This window comes from Xenopus laevis, chromosome 4S, assembly GCF_017654675.1.
Source record: "Xenopus laevis strain J_2021 chromosome 4S, Xenopus_laevis_v10.1, whole genome shotgun sequence".
NCBI classification, from domain to species: domain Eukaryota; kingdom Metazoa; phylum Chordata; class Amphibia; order Anura; family Pipidae; genus Xenopus; species Xenopus laevis.
In genome coordinates, this window is record NC_054378.1 from 117,922,903 (window position 1) to 117,949,663 (window position 26,761).

Genomic DNA, 26,761 nt, shown 5'->3' on the forward strand with positions numbered 1-26,761 from the left:
TACTATAGGCACCATCTCTCCCTACTATACCTGCTATCCCACAGTCACACTCCCTTCCCAGAGACTATTATCCCACTGTTACTATAGGCACCATCTCTCCCTACTATACCTGCTATCCCACAGTCACACTCCCTTCCCAGAGACTATTATCCACTGTTACTATAGGCACCATCTCTCCCTACTATACCTGCTATCCCACAGTCACACTCCCTTCCCAGAGACTATTACCCCACTGTTACTATAGGCACAATCTCTCCCTACTATACCTGCTATCCCACAGTCACACTCCCTTCCCAGAGACTATTATCCCACTGTTACTATAGACACCATCTCTCCCTACTATACCTGCTATCCCACAGTCACGCTCCCTTCCCAGAGACTATTACCCCGCTGTTACTATAGGCACAATCTCTCCCTACTATACCTGCTATCCCACAGTCACACACTCCCTTCCCAGAGACTATTGTCCCACTGTTACAATAGACACCACCTCTCCCTACTATACCTGCTATCCCACAGTCACACTCCCTTCCCAGAGACTATTATCCACTGTTACTATAGGCACCATCTCTCCCTACTATACCTGCTATCCCACAGTCACACCCCCTTCCCAGAGACTATTATCCCACTGTTACTATAGGCACCATCTCTCCCTACTATACCTGCTATCCCACAGTCACACTCCCTTCCCAGAGACTATTATCCCACTGTTACTATAGGCACCATCTCTCCCTACTATACCTGCTATCCCACAGTCACACTCCCTTCCCAGAGACTATTATCCACTGTTACTATAGGCACCATCTCTCCCTACTATACCTGCTATCCCACAGTCACACTCCCTTCCCACAGACTATTATCCACTGTTACTATAGACACCATCTCTCCCTACTATACCTGCTATCCCACAGTCACACTCCCTTCCCAGAGACTGTTATCCCACTACTATAGGCACCATCTCTCCCTACTATACCTGCTATCCCACAGTCACAGTCCCTTCCCAGAGACTATTATCCACTGTTACTATAGACACCATCTCTCCCTACTATACCTGCTATCCCACAGTCACACTCCCTTCCCAGAGACTATTATCCCATTGTTACTATAGGCACCATCTCTCCCTACTATACCTGCTATCCCACAGTCACACTCCCTTCCCAGAGACTATTATCCACTGTTACTATAGACACCATCTCTCCCTACTATACCTGCTATCCCACAGTCACACTCCCTTCCCAGAGACTATTATCCACTGTTACTATAGGCACCATCTCTCCCTACTATACCTGCTATCCCACAGTCACACTCCCTTCCCAGAGACTATTATCCCACTGTTACTATAGGCACCATCTCTCCCTACTATTAGTTTTATCCCACACTCCCTTCCCCCACACTCCCTTCTCCCACACTACCATCACTCAATGCACTGTACCCAACAGATAAATAATAGTGTACAACCTGCATGCAATAAAGGTACTATATTAAAACTGCACACATGTTGAAACTATAGTATTTGACAAAAACACCCAAATTTTTTGTTTGGTGCAACAGAGTACAAGCCGCTTGTGTGGCTCAGCCCTTATTCATCAGAAATACCAATTTTAGTGCCTATTTTACCCACAAAAAAGGTTGAATCGAAAAGCCTTTACTAGTTAATTTATTTTATTAGGTTTTGCCCCACCTGTTGGGGAGCGATTCTGTGTGTTTATGTAGAACATACAAGTTCATGTGAAATTCTCAAGCCTTGACTTCAAAAGCACGACCCCCCCTGAAGCCACTTCCTAATCCTTCCCCTTCTTCCTTTTTTGGCAGCATAAACAAGTGGTCAGATACACAATGATGCGCATACACACTATGTGAATAGGCATGTACTGTTTAAAGCTTGGTGTGTATATAAGGAGGGTGTGGTTCATGTTATTATATATTTAAACTTCTACCCCAAAGTGAAATATGCTGCTTGGCTAAAAATAACAGCGAAGTGAAATGACTCCTGCTCGGAAATGGAGGAATCCGCAGGGATTGCCCTTTAAATAAATGAAAGGATATATTAGGGGGGGGGGGGCTGTTTAAATAGACTTTGCCATAGGAGGCCATGGAAACAGAAGATTTGGTCATTAGGAAACATTTTCATCCATAAAAAATAGCTCCTATCTCACAGATATCCCAAATTCAGCTGCATGACTCAGCCCTGGTTGTTATATAAGCCAGTAAACAGAGCGGATACCCAAAAACCCATTGGAAACTTAACACCTAGTGCTATGCTCTGCCTAAAGGATTCTGCAACTGACATTATTAAAGGGGCAGTACACCTTAAAGGTACTGGCACACAAGGAGATTAACCTTCTGCAAAGGCTTTACCTCAAAATCGTTGGTGGGCGACCAATTTCCCAGCGTGCCAGTACCCTTCGGTTAACTATTAGCATTGTGCTACAAGTTAATTTACAGGCCAACTACCTTTAAATAGAATTCTATACAAAGGGGAGTCCACCCTTAAAGGGCATGTGAAGTCTAAAATAGAATAAGGCTAGATATGCTGTATTTTGTATACTAAACATAAACATGAACTTACTGCACCACAAGCCTAATCAAACAAATGATTTATGCTTTCAAATTTGGCCACAGGAGTCACCAACTTGTTACTTTGTTATACATCTTTGCAAGACCAAGACTGTGCACATGCTCAGTGTGGTCTGGGCTGCTTAGGGATCGTCATTAACAAAGCAGCTTGAGTTCTGCATGGCTGGGAAGTAAGGCGGGGGCTCCCCCTGCTGTTCATAAGTATGATTGTTTCCCTGCTCAGCAGTTAGGGACCGTCTGACAATTCCTATCCACAGCAGTAAATGAAGGGGGAATTTCACTGCATACAGTCAGGTTTCTTAATAAAACAGTACACATTTTTTAATTAAAGTATATTGGAGATAAGTAAAAATGGGATTTTTTTTAATTATCCTGAAGGATCAATTGATAATTTCAGTATATACAGTAAATCAGGGACCTTCAACTGCCCACCCATCTTACTATAGTTGTACAGTAACTCTCAGCATCTCCCAGAAAGCCTAAAGCTGATTGGTGAACCTTAGAAATTTTGTTTTGCATTACCAAGTATCCACTTCACTTTAAAGGGCACATACCACCTAATTGTGTTTCCCCAATCAGAGCTATGGGCTAATAAACCGTCTGACAATTCCTATCCACAGCAGTAAATGAAGGGAGAATTTCACTGCATACAGTCAGGTTTCTTATAAAACAGTACACAATTTTTAAATTAAAGTATATTGGAGATAGGTTTCTTTTTCATTAAAGAAAATAAAAATGGGATTTTATTTTTTTGCCTTTACATGCCCTTTAAACAAACATTTGGCATGATGCAGACAAGGATATTCTAAGTCAATTTGCAACTGGTCCTCATTTTCTTGGAATTATTTAGGTTTTTATTCATCAGCTCTCCAAATTCGAATTACAGGAGCTATCTGGTTTCTAAGGTCTAATTTATCCTAACAACCAGACCGTGGTTTTCATAGGATACTGGAAGTTGAATAGGAGAGGGCTGGAAAAAGAAGAAACGTATGTTTGGAGCCTGGAACAAGTCTAATGTCTTATGATAATGTACCAGCATTTTTACATGGACCTGCTACTTAATCCAACCCACAATTGCCTTAAACCCAACTCACTACCTGCTAGCAACCCTGAAACTAGGAGTGACATCAGCATAAACCAGACATGACATCATCAGATGATAGTGGGAAAATGGAAAAAAAATATTTTCTTATACTGAAACTTGCACTCTGACCGGCACCCACATGTCTACCTACGACTGTTTTTTTGTAGGTAACCCACAGGTACCCCGGCTTGGCCCCCAACAACCAGAAATCATTTTAAACTGAAAAAAAATGCAGAAAAGATGCCAAACAATTCAATAACTAAACAAATATAATACATGATATGTTCTATAAAATAGTAAAAGTCAGCTTAAAGGTAAACAACCACTTTAATGTGTTTCCATGAAAGGCATGTTGTTACACAATTAACAGAGTTACTTACGCCAAGACCTCTATTTTTACATGAGCACCCTTGGGCCCGCGCCTAGCAACAACATATATATTGAGAAAGGCTGTTGTTACAGCCGAAACAGTCCGTGTTTTTGGAATAAAAAAATATATATATATATATATATGTCCTGTGAGTGCGGTATTTATGACCAAATTGAAAAAAAAAAATATATATATATATATAGTGAATAAAGTACCCCCTCTTGTAAAATATAAGGATATTATAAGTTACCGAGGAGTTTCATGACCATATAAAAACACGAGGCCGAAGGCCGAGTGTTTTTATACAGGTCATGGAACTCCGAGGTTACTTTTAATATCCTTATATTTTACAACTGGGGGTACTTTATTTATTATAATACACAAGTTTCAGTAAGTCATGTGACTGAAATTACGTCAGAACTCACCGTTTATAACTGATGACATCAGAACTCACCGTTTATAAGGATATAATTTACAAGATATTCATAGCTTTTGTGTATTATATATATATATATATATATATATATATATATATATATATATATATATATACACACACCAAAATGCAATAAGGTCCGCACTCTCAGGACTTCTTAAAAAGGAATAAATTATTTATTGTAGAAGTTACAGACTGACATTTCGGCCTGGTCCCAGGCCTTTCTCAAAGTAACATTTCAATATTGAAAATGCATTTTATACACATGATAAGGCGGGCAAACAACAGTCTGATTGACGTGATGTAATCGTCAGCATTTAGCGACTGCCAATCAAACCAACTTTCATGGCTGCACGTAAGTGTTGCTTAAATGGTTAATTTATCTAAACCCATTATAGGGAACCAAAAGGCTACTTTTAAATAACAGTTTAAAACAAAGTTAAAAACAAACCACAGTGTTGCAATGTTACTTGTTGAAATTATTATAATAAAATTGTAACAATCAAAGTGTTGCTACTGTGTATAATACATGAGGATCTAATAAGACATGGACAACTTGTTCTAACACTGGGCCATATTGTACCTTAACTCCATAAAACTAACTATATTTTTCATATATCATTATAATAAATTATGTAAATGTCCCTCTCACTGACTCTATATAACACTAGTTTAATGAACTAACATGTTCGTTAGCTCACACTACATAGAAACACACACCTCTATATACCTCAGAACTATTAAACTATGCACAGGTGATTACCCCAGTCTCTACGCCCACCTACTATTGTGAAAGCCAGTAGAATGTGTCATAAATATAAATAATACATAATAAAAAGGTTATATGTTCTGATGTGTATCCAAGTCACTACGTGTCCTAAAAGGAATCAAACTGTTAATACATAAATCTAAATAAATAAATTAAAATTCCCCACGTATAACTTCAAAGAAACTACCCATACAGCACATTATGTATCACACCGATCTCAAAAAGAGGGGAAGACAAAAAATGGGGAAGACAAAAGTAAAAAAATTGATTGCATATTATGCACAGTTCTTATGTCAGATCAAATCTGCTGCATTCCCTCATGCAGCTTTAATCGGTGAAGCTTCTAGTTATAGTTCATGTGTGCAAGTTCTGTGCATAATATGCAATCCATTTTTTTACTTTTGTCTTCCCCATTTTTTGCTTTTTCACTTTATTTTTTTTATATATTTTTCACATATTTTTTCTATTTATGCATTTGTCATTGACTGGTATTTATGGTGGGTAGCACTTTAGAGTTTATTTAAACCAAATAGCATTTACACAATTAAGGGGAAATGAAGGCTTTTTTGAGATCGGTGTGATACATAATGTGCTGTATGGATAGTTTCTTTGAAGTTATACGTGGGGAATTTTAATTTATTTATTTAGATTTATGTAACAGTTTGATTCCTTTTAGGACACGTAGTGACTTGGATACACATCAGAACATATAACCTTTTTATTATGTATTATTTATATTTATGACACATTCTACTGGGTTTCACAATAGTAGGTGGGCGTAGAGACTGGGGTAATCACCTGTGCATAGTTTAATAGTTCTGAGGTATATAGAGGTGTGTGCTTCTATGTAGTGTGAGCTAACGAACATGTGAGTTCATTAAACTAGTGTTATATAGAGTCAGTGAGAGGGACATTTACATAATTTATTATAATGATATATGAAAAATATAGTTAGTTTTATGGAGTTAAGGTACAATATGGCCCAGTGTTAGAACGAGTTGTCCATGTCTTATTAGATCCTCATGTATTATACACAGTAGCAACACTTTGATTGTTACAATTTTATTATAATAATTTCAACAAGTAACATTGCAACACTGTGGTTTGTTTTTAACTTTGTTTTAAACTGTTATTTAAAAGTAGCTTTTTGGTTCCCTATAATGGGTTTAGATAAATTAACCATTTAAGCAACACTGACATGCAGCCATGAAAGTTGGTTTGATTGGCAGTCGCTAAATGCTGACGATTACATCACGTCAATCCGACTGTTTGCCCGCCTTATCATGTGTATAAAATGCATTTTCAATATTGAATTGTTACTTTGAGAAAGGCCTGGGACCAGGCCGAAACGTCAGTCTGAAACTTCTACAATAAATCATTTTTTTCCTTTTAAGAAGTCCTGAGAGTGCGGACCTTATTGCATTTTGGTTTGGATAAATACGTGGGACACTGCACCCAGGCATGTAAACTTTTTGGTCGAGAGTGCTGGCAACATGGAGGTTATATATATATATATATATATATATATATATATATATATATATATATATATATATATATTTTTTTTTTTTTTTTTTTTTTTTTAAATCCTCTGCCGCATGACACTTGTGGCTAACTTTCCATGGGCGGATCTACAGTATGCAAACTGTACTGTGCATGTTCTGCTAGCAGAGGCAATCCTGGACCCTTTGCTGCCTGAATTGGTGCACCTTGTGCCAAAGAAGCCAATTACTTCCACTTTTCTCAATAAGTGCAAAGTATAGGGTGACTGGGAAACCTGGCATTAACGCCTGCCTTGTATTTCCTATGAAAGTGTTGCATCTACTCACAGCAAAGACTTGCACTTTATGAACTGTGCACTGTAGTGTGCAATTCCTTAGGTGCAAGGCAGCTCCATGTGTAGGTGCCATACATGAAGGGAGACCTATAAGGTGCCTGCTAAGTAGCATTAAAAGTGGAACAGAGAGAAGTGAGGTAGTGGAGGGCTCAAAAGCAGATCAATGGCTGCATTCCTTACCTTCACCATCACTGAGATACAGATACGGCCCCAGTCTCAGCTGACTGTGCTAAGTGCATTCTAATCCCAGGGGGCACTTCTGAGGGTCAGTTATCACTGCTGCATGTTTCAGCTCTGACAATATTCCAGTATTATAAGCAGACATAGAGAGGGGGGGTACAGAAATCCAATACAAATATGAACCAATTGCAATGCTTTCTATATACGTGTGTGTTCTAAATCCTTATCTATTGCTTGGGGGTCACTTGACCATGCTGGGATTTGGGAGATTATTTGTTCCCTATTTATCAGACTTTATGGCACAGTGTTCTGGCACTTAGTAGCTCTTGTCTCTATTATGAAATACAGTATATCCTAAGACTAATTTAGCAAATGTTTGTTTTATTTAAATACTGTTGACTCTGTCCTTGCAGATACTTCCCCTAAACTAAATAATGCCCGAGGCTCTGAGCAAATACAAATTTGTTTAGGCCTTTGGGGCATTGACAGAATCAATAACTATTTGCAAGTGAAGCACTTGGGGCAAAGTAGGCTGCATAAAAAGGTCAATCAAGGTACCTTTTCATTATTAATTTTATATATATATATATATATATATATATATATATATATATATATATATATATATATATATATATATATATATATATATATATATTAATGTATAGCACAGAGATGGTTAATAATTCACATCAGCTATATAATGGGACTGTTGGCAACCCTGCTATTATAGTTCAGCTTATTCTGGGTACAAGTATCTTTACATTTAAATCAGGTTCCCTGAAAAACACAGACACAAATATGGGAAAGTACAAACAGCACCCAGATAGAGCCAGGGTAGAGGAACAGTCCCTAAGCTCAGGTAAGAACACTGGGTGTTACTGGGGTATGGGGACTTGAGCAGGTACAGAACCCCAAATCACAACACGCTGTATTTCTATCCCACTTCTTAGTTAAGCTTTATTTCTCCTTTAATTGTTTGTTCAAGTTACTCTGTCAAATAGGCTTGGGAAGAATCATGTACAAGAACTGAACACATCATGCCAAACAAACATAAGGGCAACACCTGGCAGGTAAAAATGGCGCAGAGGCTATTAGAAAAGAAAATCTGATATTATTTTCCAAAAAAAGTTGGCAACCCCAAATAAGCACTAAGGATAGTATGGCAACTGTTCCGTATAGGGGCTCTATTCCCATGAGGTTAAATTGCACATGAACCTGTTAGCGATCTTCCAGAATGGGCCACACTGATATAAAGTTAGGCTCACCATCTTGCCCTATGATCTCTATCTCCATCTCATCCTACTGCATCTGCTCTTCTCAAACTACTGCATTTCAGTGCTCCTGTATTGAGAGCCCAGTGCTCTCTGTCTACCCCCCTCTTCTATACACCTCTGATATAACCGAACTGCAAAACTAATGCATGAGGGGCATCAGATGCTACAGAATTTTAGAATTTCCAAATGCAGCTTTCCCCCAAGCTCTGATCAAGTAAGGAACACCCACACGTTATTATGCGCCAAAGCCATAGTAATGTACATTCTTATACTAAGTTCCACTCCTGTACATCATCCATGTTTCTAATTCTAAGCTCCCAGGCATAAGCAGATAGGAACTCCAGCCAGCTGTGATTATATTACTTATGGTCTCTTTATTTACTGTACAAAAGTATTTTATTTAAACCAGGACTGACAAACACAAGGCCATTAAAAGCCTCAGATACAGGATGCCAGTTTGCATATCATACTTAGCTTTATAAACACAGGATGCCCTTTTGCCATGCAAGCTTCATCCTGGTATTTTGTGAAATCTATTTAGCAGTAATTATATCCTGAATGCATCAAGGTCACCAGCAAAAATCTCGGGGCCCTAAACAACTTAATGGACATACTGTAGCTCCCTTACCAGCATAGTCTTTTGTGAATGCCACTGGCACCCAGATATTACATTTCTGCCAGGAATCAGGAGGGCCATGATTTTGCTGTATTTTTTTAATAAAAAGGAAAGAAAAAATAGTCGAAAATATTGGTAATGGCAAGTTGGAGACAGTAGAGCAAAGTAAATACAGTAGGGCAAGGTGAAGACAGTAGAACAAAGAGGGAACGGTAGGGCAAGGAGGAAGGGCAAGGAGGAGACGGTAGGGCAAGGAGGAGACGGTAGCGCAGGAAGAAGGAGATGATAGAGAAAGGAGGAGACGATAGAGCAAGGAGGAGACGGTAGAGCAAGGAGGAGAAGACAGTAGGACATGGAGGCAATGGTAGGTAAAGGAGAAGACGATAGGGCTATGAGAAGACTGTAGAGCTAGGAGAAGAAGGTACAGCTAGGAGAAGACGGTGGGGAAAGGAAGCGACTGTAGGGAAAGGAGAAAACGGTAGGGGAAAGAGAAGATGGTAGGCTAGGAGAAGATGGTTGGGCAAGGAGGTGACAGTAGGGCTAGGAGAAGATGGTAGGGCTAGGAAAAGACGGTAGGGCTAGGAGAAGACAGTAGGGCTAGGAGAAGAAGGTACAGCTAGGAGACTATGGTGGGGAAAGGAAGCCACTGTAGGGAAAGGAGAAAACGGTAGGGGAAAGAGAAGATGGTAGGCTAGGAGAAGATGGTAGGGCAAGGAGGTGACAGTAGGGCTAGGAGAAGATGATAGGGCTAGGAAAAGACTGTAGGGCTAGGAGAAGACGGTAGGGCTAGGAGAAGACGGTATTGCTAGGAGGAGATGGTAGGGCAAGGAGGAGACGGTAGGGCAAGGAGGAGACAGTAGGGCAAGGAGGAGACGGTAGGGCAAGGAGGAGACGGTAGGGCAAGGAGGAGACGGAGGAGACGGTAGGGCAAGGAGGAGACGGTAGGGCAAGGAGAAGATGGTAGAGCAAGGAGGAGACGGTAGGGCAAGGAGGAGACGCTAGAGCAATGAGGAGGGCTCCTGTGTAATACAAAAAGGACTAAGGAAGTCTCCTACTATAAAACCTGTAACGTTCCAAAATGGGCCGGCCCTATAATTTGAGCTTTGAACCATAAATTGGACAAATCTACTACATATAACTAACAGAACCCCCAAAAAGGTCCATGTTTCCCCCACTCCTGCAACAACTAAACTCAGCCTTGCACAAACACCTGCAAATACTCATATAATGACTTTAATTTCTCAGAAACAACCCCCCTTAAAAATACAGTTTGTAGTGAGCCTTCACCAGAGCAAATATGTGTGTAGGCAGATGTATGAGGAGCTCTTATTTATTCAGAGAGGCTGGATTTACATAGCTCTGGGTGTATGCTCATAGAGCCTTTGTTTTTTTTAATGGGGGTGACTGCCCTCTTTAGTAAATGTCAGGTGCATCGTTCCTGCTCAGCGGGGTCACAATAACAAGCTAAGCTGCACCTCCAAGAATTACAGTGGACCCATCGTTGCTGTAAAAATGCATAGAAATTATATTGAATGTTTCTGAAATTAGAATCTCAAAATGTTGAGCATTATAATTGTTCTTGAGAGGTTTTGTCATACAGTACTGGGCAAATGATTTTCCGACAATACAGCGCTACTGCTATCAATGACAGAGCTATAGGCTGTACTAATAATATAATGATTAGGGACCCTGCTCCCAGCACTTGTTTGCAGCAGGACAAAAACAACGGTTTGGATGGAGGAGCTTGTTAATAAAATATTAGGAAATAATTAGGAAAGAAAAAATGTTCATGATGATTTTTAAAGCCCTACGGGTATGTTGCATTATACAGTGGCTGAGGCTAAACCTTTCAATGGCATATATCCTCCCTACTGTAACTTTCTATCTGAAAAATCTGTATGTGTGACATTTACACCCTTGTATCGTTATCAGCTGCGGTTTATGTTCATAACAATAATTATACAGACATCCAATGTCAATGGATAGAATCCAGAATATGGTTCAGAGGTGGCTTAAAGCGATACGGACACTTTTGGAACATGATGCCACTGTTATACAATATGAGAAGGACACTTTTTTTTTTTTTTTTTTAAGTCTTATTTGCAAAGGGAGTCCCAACCATTCTCATGGAACCATAGGCAGAGAACCTTGTGTATTTTCCATGACAGTACAGATAGACAGTAGATAGAATAATAGTGTTTTAGATGAACAGTATAAACATATATACAAAAAAATTACCCCTGTCCCCATCTCTGAGATACTCACGTTCCTAAGACTTCCCGAAATTCATAGATATCCCTAATATCTTCGGCTCTTTTCTTCCAACTCGGCCCATCTTCATCCAGTGGCATCCTGAGGTCCTTTTTACTAACAGTGCCCTGAGAGTCCAAGTGTCAGCTTTCAGATCTGCGGAGAGAGTGCAAGATTAGGCTTCTACGGAGCTCACCAACCAAATATACATACTGCTTGGGCTACATTCCACTGTATATAAACAGTGGAATGTCTTTGGCTGGAATGCAAACACTAGTGTGTGGGTTAAGAAAGAGTATGCAAAATCCAACTCCACATGGTCTCCGAGGAAAACAAGGATGCTAATCGGCAGGCCAAGCCAAATTCCTTCTGCTAGGTCAGGGGTTATAAAACTGTTTATAGAGATGAAAGGGATGTTGGCAGGATCCTCCCCAACATATGTTTTTATAATGCCCACAGTTTATTTTCAGGAGCTACTAGGGAACCATGGTGTAGAGAAGCAGGTCATCTTCCTGATGTTCAGGAGGGCCTTAAAAACACTGCTCTGGGGTTGGTTATGATCAGGGTACACTGATTTTACATTGGAAAAATAAAAAAAAATACCAATTCCCAAATCAGATGAAACTTCACACTCCTATAAAGTTTTCTATTCCCTTAGGAATGACAGAAAGTATAAAAATCAAACAAGGAACAATGGAGAAAAGAAAGAGAAAAACAGAATTGATGTACTGCAATAGTGCCCAAAGCATCCAATTATTCACAATAGTCTCCAATATATATAATGCCAACGTTCCATGACCATTAACAGGGCCAAAATGTTCTCCATGTAAGCCAAGTTTCCTAATTAACTCAGTTTATGAATCATTACATCGCTAGGTTGTTTTGTGCCATACTGCAGTGAATAATCTTTCCCATGTTACTAGTCCCACCTTCTCTATTACTTACACCAGCAGGGTTCAAAAGATAGATTGGGATCTATCAGTAACTCTTAAAAGCCAGCGATCATTAAATAATAGCAGCCTGGTTCCTAAAGGTCATATGCACCCTTTGAGCAAGCTTCTCTATTACTCAGCAAAGTCAACCTCGTGAAATGCCCATTGTAAAGGTCCGTTTTGCCATCTTGGAGATTCACTAGTCTTGTGCCACACTGGTTCTATAATCATAAGCTTAATACAATGGCACCAGGCTGCTATGAAGCCAGTATTTCCTATAATGAAATATATTTCTCACAAATAGATAAGATAAGATAGATGTACTGTTTTATGAGTAGACTTGTGGTGCGCTCACCTTGGGATTAAGGCCAAAACACTGTGTAACATGAATAGAGCAATATAACAATAAAGTAAATAATAAACCATTGAGCAAACACCCCAGCCTACTCACTTGGGCAATGTCCTTTTCTCTGGTTTCTACAATATGTTGGTGACACAGACACAGACAGATATTGGTTTGGACAAAGTTGGCAGAGAACCAAATGATCATATTACAACGAGGAGAATACGTGCGGTCGGATGGAGGACCGTATCAATAAACCAATGCAGTCCTCGATCTAACAGGATTTTTAAACTCACCCCAATCAACGTCTGGCTGACTTTTAGACCGATATCGATCGAGAAAGCCTGTTGGAGGGCCCCATACACTGCCCAATAAGCTGCTGATTAAGTTGTATCCAAAAGATCACCGCTAAGCATGCCTCACGAGTTTTCCAAATGAAAAGAGTATTTATTTTCAAACCTTGGTGGCACATCCATCATAAACAGGGTTTATTTTTGGATCTACGACATTCTAAAAATAAGTGAGTTTGATAAGGAATCCACACAAAAACAGAGCATTAGCAGTTTCTAGTAGCCTGAAAATGTAAATCTAAATACAAATGTTAATAGAGAATTCCTAAGAGAGGAACTGCCCCAGATTCATAGCTAGTGAGATGCTTGGCACCCTGGTCCATTCTCCAGTGATACTTCCCCAACATAACTGTGGGAGGGAGGTGTGTTTCACGCATATAAAAACACATACACGCCCTTGCTTCTCATTCTAAAGATGCTTACTGTTGACATGGTTTGGCCCAGCAAATCTTCAAATGTTTGGATGGTACAGTTGAGAACATGGGTTTTGATTTCAAAGGTTTATAGGAGAATCTCCTATGTAACTGTAGCCTATACGGTCTCCTGGCCTACATATGGATAGCATTTCAACCCTATTTCTATGGATCTTCAGACTTCTTGATATCATGTTAGCTGAGATGGCCCGAAATTGAATCTATCCATCTTGCTGTTGGTCACCCTCTCCCTCCATCCCTCCAACAGGAATGAGCAAGACCATTTCACAAAATGAACTATGTCTTTCCACAATACATCTTGGAATGCATGATGTTTTAAGTTTTAAAGATTTAGAAGGGACATCTTTTGTAACCGAAATCAGTTTAGACTTCTTGAAACTTTACAGAAAGTGTTTTTCCAGGATGTCTGTAATTGTAGTCAGTTTTTAACTTCATTTGGATAGTGTTTTTCCAGGATGTATTTTCTAGGACTCTTCAGGCTTCTTCATAGGATGTTCATAATTATGAATAAATCTACCCATCTTGCAGTTGGTCTCTCTCTTCTTTTCAGGCCTGGATTTGTTGCAAAGCCACAAATGCCCAGGCCTAGGGCAGCACTATTTTAGGGGTGACATGCTGCCCAGCTGCAATCCAAGGAGCAATGGAGATGCGTACTCCTGTATGCTAGTGAAGTGAGGGTCGGGATTTCCCCAACCTGCCCTCCCTTAGCCCGCACCCACCCGCACTTCTGGGTTCCTTTTATAGACCTGTGCCATCTGATGACGTCACAAAAGGGGTGGGGCGACCCGGCGCAGCATCTATAAAAGACCCGGAAGTCAGAAGCCGGTATTTGAAGGTGGCGGGAAGAGCAAGAGAAGAGCTCAACCCACCCGCGACTAAGCGTGCGAGGTCAGCCAGTACATCATTACTATACGCATCACCCCCAGTGCTCCGATGCATTTGCACGCTTGCACGTAGGGGCCGGGCGGTGCGAGTGGGGATGCTGGCACTAGGACCCAGTGGCCTAGGGGTGCCCAAGCCCGAAATCCAAGCCTTCTCAGAGCAAATACAATATCCTGGACAGTTTGGAACTTTGGTTTTGTATGAACATAAGAATATCTGTTCTGAGTTCACTGGCAACATCTTCAGCCACTTCAGTTATCTTCCGAATGAGACCGATGCTTCGGCAATTTACGTGAGTTTTGGCACATGCGCAGTTTGTCGCAAAACAGAAAATTGCTCCAACTGCGCATGTACAGATTCACCAGTCTCATTCCGGAGATTACCAGTCTCATTCCGGAGATTACCCATTCTAGGGAAGATAGGATGGGGGGGGGGGAGGAGGGAGGGGGTGTCTATGTAGGGTGGTAGGGTTTTTTTTTTATATTAAGGGTTTGTTTCTCCTTTAAGTATTTAACTATATCAAAGAGGTGGTTAAACTTTAGGTTAACTAATTCGAATCAACTTTTCAACTAGGCTTATTTTCTTTCTTTTTTCATCGTTTTTGAATTATTTGCCTTCTTCTTCTTCTAACTCCAAATGGGGGTCACTGACCCCATCTAAAAACACATTTATTGTTATTGCTACTTTATATTATTCACATTTCTATTCAGGCCTCTCCTTTTAATATTCCAGTCTCATATTCAAGGTTGCTAGGGAAATTTGGTCCCTAGCAACCAGACTGCTGCAACTGCAAACTGGAGAGTTGAATAAAAAGTTAAATAACTCAAAAACCACATATAATAAAAAACCAATTGGAAAATGTCGCAGAAATCACTTTCTAAAGCATACTAAGAGTTAATTTAAAGGTTTTACTTTAATTTAGGGAACAGATCGGTTATTTTCAGCTTCCAGACATGTGGCCCTTCATTTGGCACGAATAAGACCGAGACACAACCAGAAGAATTCTAGCTAAATCTGGCAGTTAAAAACCAATAAAATGGATTTACAGGTTTCAATGTGCACACTGCTAACGGAGACTTCAGACTGTCGGCAAAATGTTTTTCAGTTTCTAGCCAACTACTGTTTTCCAACTACTGAAGGTCATAAGTTAGTGACACTTGTGATCAGGATATCCTGGTAGATACCCCAGATAGATTTACAGCTTGTTATGTTGAAATTAGTGGTCTGGAAATATATGCACAGTGGCAGGTCCGGACTGAGAATTAAAATAGGCTCTGGCATTTCAGGTACACAGAGGCCCAATCAGCCCACAAAGAGGCACAAACAGCCCCCCACCAGCCCACTAAATGCTGACTTTCTATGGGACCTTATAGCAGCCCCTCTGGCATTTGCCAGAACCCACAGATTGCCAGTCCAGGCCTGCACAGTGGAGGGTACACTGTCTAAATATGTACCAAAAGCTTTTCATGATCTTTCCAAAAATAATTGAAGCTGCCCTGTATAAATGTGGGGTATAACTAGTCAGGGGTTAGGATGTTCCCCCCCGGTGTGGATAAAAACTGCCAGACATGATTGGTGTCTCTACAATTATAAGAGGAGATTGAAATAGTTTATCCTGAATTGTGATGTGACAACTGAATGCTTTCAGTACAGCACCGAAGAGCATTGTCGGCCTTTGCTCCAATTCGAATTACCGGGCAAAAAATCCGCATTCCCCTTATAGTGTATGAGAAATAAATCCAAGTAAACATATGTGTCCATAAAGTCAGTGCTTCTTGATGCAAATAACCAGCGATACCGACTATAGAGCAAATTTACTTACCTCCGAAATTGCGCCAGCGACGCTGACATCGCAACACTTCGCCAGGCGTAGATTCGCCAGGACAATGGTAATTCACGAAAATCCAAAGTTGCGTCCAGGGTTCCGAACGCTTGCGAAGTTGCGCTATCGATAATACGATAAGCAGTTAGAAGTTACGCTAGCGATACCTAATTTGCATACGGCGGGAAGTTAAAGTACAACGGACGTATACGTTTCAGTAACTACATTACACTACACAAGCCCAGGAAACCTTAATAATATAAAATAAACTTGTTATATTGCCCTACACATGAGCCCACTGTATAGTTTATGTGCCATATGTTAGGAAATGTAGGGGGGAAGGAGGGAACCCAAAAAAAATTTACGATCTTTTTCAGCCTATCACCCTGAAAAAAAGTAAAAGACGCTAGCGTTTTTTGGAACTTTGGGAACTCCTATCTTCTCTATTGCAATTCGCATTGGTGTGAGGTGGCGAAGGCAAGTCTGGGGCAAGAGGCAGCATTCAATAAAATCCGCATCTTAGTGAATTTGCGTAGTTACGTCCATTCGCCAGAGCGAAAATTCGCCTGGCGTTAGAGTTCGAAGTAGCGCTAAAGTCTATCTCCTTCGCTAGCGAATTTTCGCAGCGTTAGTAACTGCGCCCTTTAGTAAATTTGCCCCCATGTCTCTACTACACAGAGCAAATCCTTCTTGTTCCAATTCCAGTTCCTCTTAAAGAGGCGCCCAGCATGCAGTACGATGGCCTTATAAATCACAGAGCTCTTGGAAATGGCTTTGAAATGCAGGAAGAGGAAATGATTGTGCCCCAATTAAAGGGTAACTAACGGCTTGTCCCGTGGGCTAGAGCTGATGTACAATTTTCAGTATACAGGAGCCCAATACAGAGGAGGTACTTCACGTCTCCTTTATATCTGTGCTGGGCAAAGGTGTCAATGGCCTGGTTTTCCTGACAGATCCCGCTTGAGGAACCCTAACCCCAGTTTGTTAGTAAGGTGATAAACCACTGCCACGTCATGCTTCCCCTAACACTCTCTGTTCTCTCCCTTCACTGCTGATTGTCCCCCCTTCAATTACATTGGCTGATGATCAGCCACTAAGCCAAATAAAAAATATAATTTTGTTTTTGCATTACAAGCAATTAGCCAATATACAAGGCTTTAAAAAGTTATTTGAACAACAATCGAAAGCAGCACTTGTTTGTCCATACCTGCACTCCTGGTTCTGACTGTTGAAAGGGTGTCGAGGAAGCCAAGCCCTTCTCTCCAGTACAGACCCCAGTTCCCACACTTTCTTCAGAGCTCTCTATTACATCTGGCTTCTGCTTACTCGTTTCAGAGGTCAGAACATGCAGTGCAAAGTGTAGACAGTGACAGATTCTGCTTTGTATAGCAAATACATTTACAAAAACATAGGAAATAATGAATGGACATCGGAAAGTTGCTTAGGAGGACATTTACTTTCATTATGGGTAACTCAGTATGGGTGGACATTGCCTTTAGTATCCTAAGAAAGCCTTGGCCTGGATGCTGTATAACTGCCAGTGTCCAGCACCCTTTTTCCTAGTTGCCCCTTAATCCGATAATCTGCGATTGGCATAAACTGACATTTTTTGTCATTGATTACAACCAGGCTGAGCAGGTTCTTCAAGTGTATAAAATACAAATCCAAGGCAGACAGGGGAGAACTTTCTCCCCCAGAAACTCCCAATACAGGATTCTGTTTAGTTTTCTATATGGTAATTAAGAAAGACCCCAGACAGATTTGCAAAACAAAGAGCAAATTCTGCCCAAAACATTTTAGTTGTACCACTGGCAACAACTGATACAAATCTGACTTGGAGAAGCTGAATGACAAAGGCTCGGGGACTGAATACGTGAATCATTACTGAGAAAGAACATACCGGAGCAGCGCCTTGCCCACATAATAGATATACTTAAATACTTTAATTTCATAAATTCCAACATTTAGGCTGGTGGCAGACGTGGCTACTGGGGGAGATTAGTCACCCATCAGCAAACCGCCCTTTTTCGGCTACGAATCTCCCCTAAATGCCTTCCTGCCAGCTAGAATGTAAATCGCCGGCAGGATGGCACTTGGATCACTTTGGCTTTCCGAAGACGCCCGAAGTTTCCTACTTTGGGCAACTTTGGAAAATGAAGTGTTCCGAGTGCCATCTTTGGTAAATTTTCTGTGTATTTTGAGGTACAGAAGCCCCAAGGCCAGGGATCTCCCACACAGAATAACCAGTGAAATTACTTCCAGTGATCTTAGAGGAGTCGGATTTATACTTCATCAAGCAGTGTGGGACAGGGGTATCTGGTCTCCCCACTTCTGTTGTAAATACTGCCCAACATTTCCCCACAGCCGTCCCACCACATACCCCGCAAACTGTTTCCACCACCTGGGTCAGACAACAGCCCGTGTTTTGTATGGGATCTATTATCTGCAAACCTTTTATCCAGAAAGCTCTGAAATACAGCAATGCCATTTACCATAGTATTATATTTGTCTCGGTCAGGCCAGGATTTGTGGAAAAGCCACCAAGGCCCGGCCCTAGGGTGGCAGGATTTTCGGGGGCTGTCCAACCACACCCACATTGGTTCAGAAACAAACGTCAGTGGGCCTAGGGCTGCCCGCTATTTAAATCTGGCCCTGGTCTCTGTAATAACAAGGCCTTACCCTGTGCCTGATGATCACATACATCCTTACTTTACAACAAAACCGTTCCATGTGGGTTTTTAATGTTTCTGAAGCCACAGTTCTCCACATTATGAAATGTGACCCAAGCTATAGAAAACTCAAAAGTTGTTAAGTTTATTCAGTGGAATAACTTACAGTCTGAAGACCTTGGGTCCCCCTAACTAGTACAACCTTACTGGCCCTTATGCACTTCTGCACCTCATGGCACTGGCAAGGGGAGCGCCGAATGTTTCTTCCTGGGAGCTTTCCATTCCCTTAATCCCATCTATAGGCCCACTAAGACCAGAGAGGAAAAAGGAAAATTCTAAATAACATAGAACATAAAAAAATTTCAAAAGAAGCCGTATGCATGTATTTAACACAAACACAGCTTATTGCCTGTGGCACCATATACATAAACAAAGCTGCACGGAACTGGCATCTCACTTAGCTCAGCACCATGTTTTTCCTCCTTATCATAGACGAGCAAATCATTGTGGGCAAATTAACTCTTTACATGCAACTAGTGGCTGCCACATTTTTTTCCCCTCAATACCAGTCTTGGGGTTGGGGGGCAGATGAGATGACATCATCAGAGGGCGGAATTATGGGGTATCAGGGTGGGGAAATGAGTGAGTTGGGCGGGAAAGGGTGGATAGGGGCAAGAAAGTAGGCAGGGAAATGGGCAATGTGAGTGGGGAAACAGGCCCGGATTTCCTACAAGGGCTCCCTAGGAGGATTGCCACCTTTTAAGGTGCAGGAAAAAAGGGCAGGGAGCGGATGATGGCATATGTGGGGCAGGGCCTGTGACATCAGGGGCAGAGTCGGTGACGTCGGGGGTGGGGCTGGTGACACCAGGGACGGGACTGGTGGCAGCAGAGGTGGGACTGATGACGTTGCGTTCAGCGATTGGCTGATAGCCATGTCATTATTTTCAATGTCCTGTCTGGATTTCCTAATTTGGAAATCAGGACATGAAGGTCCACCCACCTTTGTGCGTATGTGGGGAGCTGTGCAACCGAACATGCAACAAATAATACAATCCAAATGTTGCCATTCAAGTTACAATGGTAGGGTAAGCAATCTGGGACATGCAATGACAGTTTCTTTTTTCAATCAAAACACTGCAAGTGTCATAGTCCTAAAGCCAAATGCCACCTGGTATATTATCCGCTTCTCTCCACCTGAGTTTTGTTGGCAGGCAGAGAGGCCATATAGTGGGCTGGTAGGAGGCTGTTTGGGCCTCTGTGTACTTGGAATGGCAGGGCCTATTTTGACTCCCAGTCCAGGCTTGCTTGAGATTAATAAATCATTCCCTCCAAGAAGGGCCTTATCAGAAGCGACAAGCTTAGGGCAGAGACACACACTCAGAATCTGGGAGATTTAGTCGCCCGGCGATAAATTGCCTCTTCTTTGGGGCGAGTAATCTCTCCGAACTGCCTCCCGCCGGCTAGAATTTAAATCACCAGCGGGATGGCAATCTGAGCACTTTGTCTTCCGAAGTTTCCTCGTGAGGCAACTTTGGAAAACGAAGCGCACCTATTGCCATCCTGCCATTGATTTACATTTTAGCCAGCGGGAGGCAGTTGGAGGAGATTATTTATCCCGAAGAAGAGGAGACTTGTCGCTGGGCGACTAATCTCCCCGAATCTGATCGTGTGTCTCTGCCCTGAGAGTGATGGCAGTCGGGGAGATTTGTCGTAAACGCTTTCCCACCTCCAATAAAGTATATCACCTTTGGGAAAATATATATATATGGGTTGTTTTCTGAAGTTGCCCAAAGTTGCTTCCCAAGGACAGTGTCAATTAAGATAAAGGTAAGACAATAAGCAATTAAACAGCTTCTTTATAGGCAACAAGCTTGCCGTCAGGAAACAGGTTTTGGGTTTTTCCTGCAGAAGACAATACAGGGTGAAATTATCTCAGAACCTTTCGAGACTCAAGTTTCATCCAGCTGCATTCCTCTGAGGGTTATGAAACCGAAATAAACAAAGTCTGTATATAAAAGCAGGGCCCAGCCTTGGCTATTGTGTGATTGTGAGTGGTATGTAATGTGCCACAACTAGATCTCATCACATAATCAGTAGGCTCACGGAGTGCAGGCGACAAATCATTATTGAATCTGGAAGGAGGATCAGAGGTTCCACAAGATGCAAATGTTCTACAGCAGGGACTGGGGAGAAATGGTAATAAATATTCCCCTTAGGGCGTATTTAGCCCAGTATTAACACTGGAGACAAACATCACCAGTGACCCATAGCAACCAATCAGCTCTTTGTTTTTGTTCTTATAGGTGACTGTTCAAATCTAATTGTGGATTGGTTGCCATTGGCAACATTCCCAATGATGTTTGTCTCCAATGTTACTAAATACGGCACTAAATGTAGCTCTATAGGCTTAAACGGAATACGAGCTTCAGTTACAAGGCGGCTTCGGCTAATAAACTCCATTCTTCGGGTTTCCTGGACAAAGTGCCAATTACGCCGGTAAATTTCATACCCATAGGCAAGAATATGATCCACAGTGTGGAAGATACACTCGGCTGCGTTTTCTAGTAGGGCAGAGAAATTCTCCCAAGGTGTCATATTTACATCATGCCGTAATAACATTACATACGTCTCCCCTACTTTGGATCAGCGCTCAGAAGCGAGGTTATTGATGTATTGCACAAGCCGGTAGAGAAGAGACCGGGATCTCGCCATAGCAGCGACCATCAGGGGATATGAATTAAAGTGAGCTCCGCCAACCCCACGCCATAATAACTCTGAGTAATGACGTAATTAAGTAAGCACCTGGAGGATCTTTGTAGATGGGGATTCTGGGAAATTTGAACATCTGAATATTGCACTGTGGAACGACAAAACTGCACAGCTAAAAATCACATATAAAAACTGTGATTTTGCAGGTGTATTTACTCCAATATAATAAATTTTTAAAACCGCAACATAAAATAGCTCTGCTCGTTACTGCCCCTGAAACAACTGTACAGCGCTGCTCATTACTGCCCCTGAAACAACTGTACATCGCTGCTCATTACTGCCCCTGAAACAACTGTACATCGCTGCTCATTACTGTCCCCTGAAACAACTGTACATCGCTGCTCGTTACTGCCCCTGAAACAACTGTACAGCGCTGCTCATTACTGCCCCTGAAACAACTGTACATCGCTGCTCATTACTGTCCCCTGAAACAACTGTACATCGCTGCTCGTTACTGTCCCCTGAAACAACTGTACAGCGCTGCTCGTTACTGTCCCCTGAAACAACTGTACAGCGCTGCTCGTTACTGTCCCCTGAAACAACTGTACATCGCTGCTCGTTACTGTCCCCTGAAACAACTGTACATCGCTGCTCGTTACTGCCCCTGAAACAACTGTACAGCGCTGCTCGTTACTGTCCCCTGAAACAACTGTACAGCGCTGCTCGTTACTGTCCCCTGAAACAACTGTACAGCGCTGCTCGTTACTGTCCCCTGAAAAAACTGTACATCGCTGCTCATTACTGTCCCTGAAACAACTGTACATCGCTGCTCATTACTGTACCCTGAAACAACTGTACAGCGCTGCTCATTACTGTACCCTGAAACAACTGTACATCGCTGCTCGTTACTGTCCCCTGAAACAACTGTACATCGCTGCTCATTACTGTCCCCTGAAACAACTGTACAGCGCTGCTCATTACTGTCCCCTGAAACAACTGTACATCGCTGCTCGTTACTGTCCCCTGAAACAACTGTACATCGCTGCTCATTACTGTCCCCTGAAACAACTGTACATCGCTGCTCGTTACTGTCCCCTGAAACAACTGTACAGCGCTGCTCATTACTGTACCCTGAAACAACTGTACATCGCTGCTCATTACTGTACCCTGAAACAACTGTACATCGCTGCTCATTACTGTACCCTGAAACAACTGTACATCGCTGCTCGTTACTGTCCCCTGAAACAACTGTACAGCGCTGCTCATTACTGTACCCTGAAACAACTGTACATCGCTGCTCATTACTGTACCCTGAAACAACTGTACAGCGCTGATCGTTACTGTACCCTGAAACCACTGTACAGGCTCATAAAAAAATCATATATTAAAGGGGGCCCTAAAATGATTTTGCTCTGGGGCCCAGTAACTTCTCGTCAGTCTGCTCAGTAAACAAGAACCAAAGGCTGCGAGTATGCCATCTCTTTTCTGGAATAACTTAATAAAGCAGGTCTAGCTCCGTCCCTGAGCAGTAATCAGATTACCTAGTAATTCAGTTACTCTTCATAGCAGCATTACAGTATGTCCGGCAGAGACACAGCAGCAAAGCATGGCTCCCCCCCCCCATCACAAATGAAACCTGAATGACCGCAAAAACAAAATCCAAATCATCTCACAAAACTTGTTCTGAGAACCGAAACAATGTGTCAGCAAAGGAGCACAGACCTCTGCGCAGTAAGATACAAGAATAACGATATTTATGAAACTGCTAAGAAACTGTAAAGATAAAGAAATGGAAGTTGAGATTAACGTTAAACAAGAGACAGAGGCGATACTCTGAGTTAAGTGTTCAATTTAGCTCTTCTTATCTGTGTGGCCTTGGAATGATTTTGCTTTTCCTTTTCCAACTAGAGCTGACAAAGGCTATCTCTCACCCCAAACTGTCAGATTAAATATGTGTTAAAATTATTTATCTTTCTTTCAGTCCCTTTCTTAATCAGTTGCCTATCTTGTTCCCAAAGAGCTGTAGAACAAATAAAACCAATTAACACCAGCTGCAAATACATGTATCACTCATGTATTATAAGGGATAATGTACCCCCTACTGTAAATGATAAGGATATTAGAAGTCACTGAGGGGTTGTTCTGTGACCATATAAAGGCACAAGGCTGCAGGATAAGTTATACAGGGAACTCTGAGAATCACTCATGTATTATTAGGGATAATGTACCCCCTACTGTAAATGATAAGGATATTAGAAGTCACTGAGGGGTTGTTCTGTGACCATATAAAGGCACAAGGCTGCAGGCTGAGTTATACAGGGAACTCTGAGTATCACTCATGTATTATAAGGGATAATGTACCCCCTACTGTAAATGATAAGGATATTAGAAGTCACTGAGGAGTTCTGTGACCATATAAAGGCACAAGGCTGAGTTATACAGAGAACTCTGAGTATCACTCATGTATTATAATGGATAATGTACCCCCTACTGTAAGTGATAAGGATATTAGAAGTCACTGAGGAGTTCTGTGACCATATAAAGACACAAGGCTGCAGGCTGAGTTATACAGGGAACTCTGAGTATCACTCATGTATTATAAGGAATAATGTACCCCCTACTGTAAATGATAAGGATATTAGAAGTCACTGAGGGGTTCTATGACCATATAAAGGCACAAGGCTGCAGGCTGAGTTATACAGGAAACTCTGAGAATTACTTGAGTATTATAACAGTAAATACAGTCTATACACTAAATTACAAGGATATTAGAGGTACTAAGACATATATTGACCACATAAAGGCACGGGGCTGCCCTGGTAATGTGATAATGTCTTTCTAGAGCAGTGATCCCCAATCAGTATCGTGAGTAACATGTTTCTCTCCAATCCCTTGGATGTTGCTCCCAGTGGCCTCAAAGCAAGTGCTTATTTTTGAATTCCAGTCTTGGAAACAAGCTTTAATTGCATAAAAGCCAAGTATAGTGCCAAGAAGAGTCTCCTGTAGGCTGCCAGTCCACATAGGGGCTACCAAATAGCCAAACACAGCTCTTATTTGTTACGCCAAGGGACTTTTTCATGCTTGTGTTGCCAAATCTCTTTACATTTGAATATGGCTCACGGGTAAAAAAGGTTGGGGAGCCCTGTTCTTGAAAATACACAAGTCAAGGAGTCACCCAATTACACCACAAGCCCCTGAAACATCCCCACACATGTGACAATTACAATGTAAGTCTTTTGGAAGCTGTGCTCAGATGTTTTCAGAACCGTGGATCCCTGTGTGCAAAACTGTATAATCCTTTTAAACCCCCCAAACCCACCTAGTGAAGAATATGTATAGTTTCCCTTTAAATCACGGCCTTACAGTTAATTCTTAATTTCTACATTCATTTTCCCTCTGTGCAGCTATTCCCAGATCCCGCACGCTTTCCCTTTTCATCCTGGGTATATTTAATCAACCTCTTTTTTTTTTTTTTTTTTTTTTAAATAACTACATCACACACGTTACCATGACAACAGGAGTGCTAATGCATGTCTGGAAAGAGTTGCGCTTCTTTTGCCCCTCCCTACCCACGGAACACCTCCACCACTGGCATGAAATCTCTGTTGTGCAGCACCCAGTTCTCCTCTGGTTTTGCACCCATCATATCACGGTAGGTGCTGAAGGCAGATGTTGAAAGCTGTAGCTCAACAACCACCCCATTAAAAGTTCAAAGCCTTCTTGCATTGCCCCCTTTTTTTGAACCAACAAGGGCAAACCTTACCCACATTTTCACCCTAGAGACCCACTACCACATGGGAAGGCTTTCATTTACAAATGCAGTGAAATGTGTAATATTTGGAAATAAGCCTCTATTATTTTTGCCCACAATGCAATGCGGTTTCATAGAACTACACGATAATGGAGTGCTCTACCTGTAAGGTTTTCACTTGTTGAAAGTGGCGGGTGCTCAACCAGAAATCCCCTTCCTTGCACAGGGACAGAAGTCGGTATAGACAAAATCCAGAAGCACACTAAAAATAATTCCTGCGTGAAAATAGGTGATTTATTTAAAAATAGCCCATAAGCATTTCACAAACAAGGCAGCGTTTCGGACCCCTCCGGTCCTTTAGCTATAGGCTTGATAAACTATAGGCAAAACATTACCTTGTTTGTGAAATGCTTATGGGCTAAATAAATCACCTATTTTCACGCAGCAACTATTTTTGGTGTGCTTTTGGATTTTGTCTATACCTTTTCATAGAAACTTAAATTTGTGTCCTTGCATTTCCAGGGCGCAGAATTAATTGCAACCAATTCAATTAATGTATTAGTTGCAAGAGACTGGTGGCAGAATTCTTTTTTTTTTTTTTTAACAGTTTATTTTTTCCTCTGTAATGATGTTAGGGTCAATCAATTGCCCCCACAAATGGGTTGCTGGCTTTTATTTGCTGCCTGCCCAGCTGCTTCCCGACCTCTCGATGCTGTCCCAACCCCACTAGTAACAGGGTGGAGCATGTTTATATACGCGTGATCAACCCTGCCCCAGGCGTGGGTATACAAATCAGGTCAGGTCCGAGTTGGGTTAGATTCAAGCATGGATCAGTACCCTAAAAATGCTGCCCTAGAAGATCACACGTATAAATATATATATATGTGTGTGTGTGTGTGTGTATGGGAGCCGTTATTCGGAAACCTGTTAACCAGAATAAAAATAATCCAAATTTCCATTTTTTCTGTAATAGTAAAAAAGTACCCTGTACTTGATCCCAGCTAAGATATAATTAATCCTTATTGGAAGCAAAAATTGGGTTTATTTAATGTTTATATGATTTTCTAGCATACTTAAAGGAAAACTATACCCCCAAAATAAATACTTGAGTAAGAGATAGTTTATATCAAATTAAAGGAGAAGGAAAGGTTAAAACTAACTAAGCCTTATCAGAAAGGTCCACCTAAATATACCAGTAAACCCTCAAAGTAGTGCTGCTCTGAGTCCCCTGTCAAAAGAAACACTGCATTTCTTTCCTTCTATTGTGTACTCATGGGCTTCTGTATCAGACTTCCTGCCTTCAGCTTAAACCTCATTGCCCTGGGCAAGAGCATGCTCAGTTTGTTCCTCTCCCCCCCCCCTCCCTTCTCTACTGTAATCTGAGCACAGAGCAGGGAGAGAATCAGGCAGGAAGTGATGTCACACCACATTAATACTGCAGCTCCTATCCTAAACAAACAGAGAGTTTCAAGA

At 41.5% G+C, this 26,761-nt stretch overlaps 1 protein-coding gene across 2 annotated transcripts in view; it reads right to left on the reverse strand.

The window, feature by feature from the left end:
• camk1.S (calcium/calmodulin-dependent protein kinase I S homeolog) overlaps positions 1-26,761 on the reverse strand; it is a 120,713-nt gene that overhangs the window by 67,812 nt on the left and 26,140 nt on the right. The window contains exon 2 of one of the 2 annotated variants that reach the window (XM_018259392.2): positions 11,412-11,552. In XM_018259392.2, the coding sequence (XP_018114881.1) occupies positions 11,412-11,497 (86 nt within the window). In that variant the 5' untranslated portion in view covers positions 11,498-11,552. 2 annotated transcript variants of the gene reach the window in all.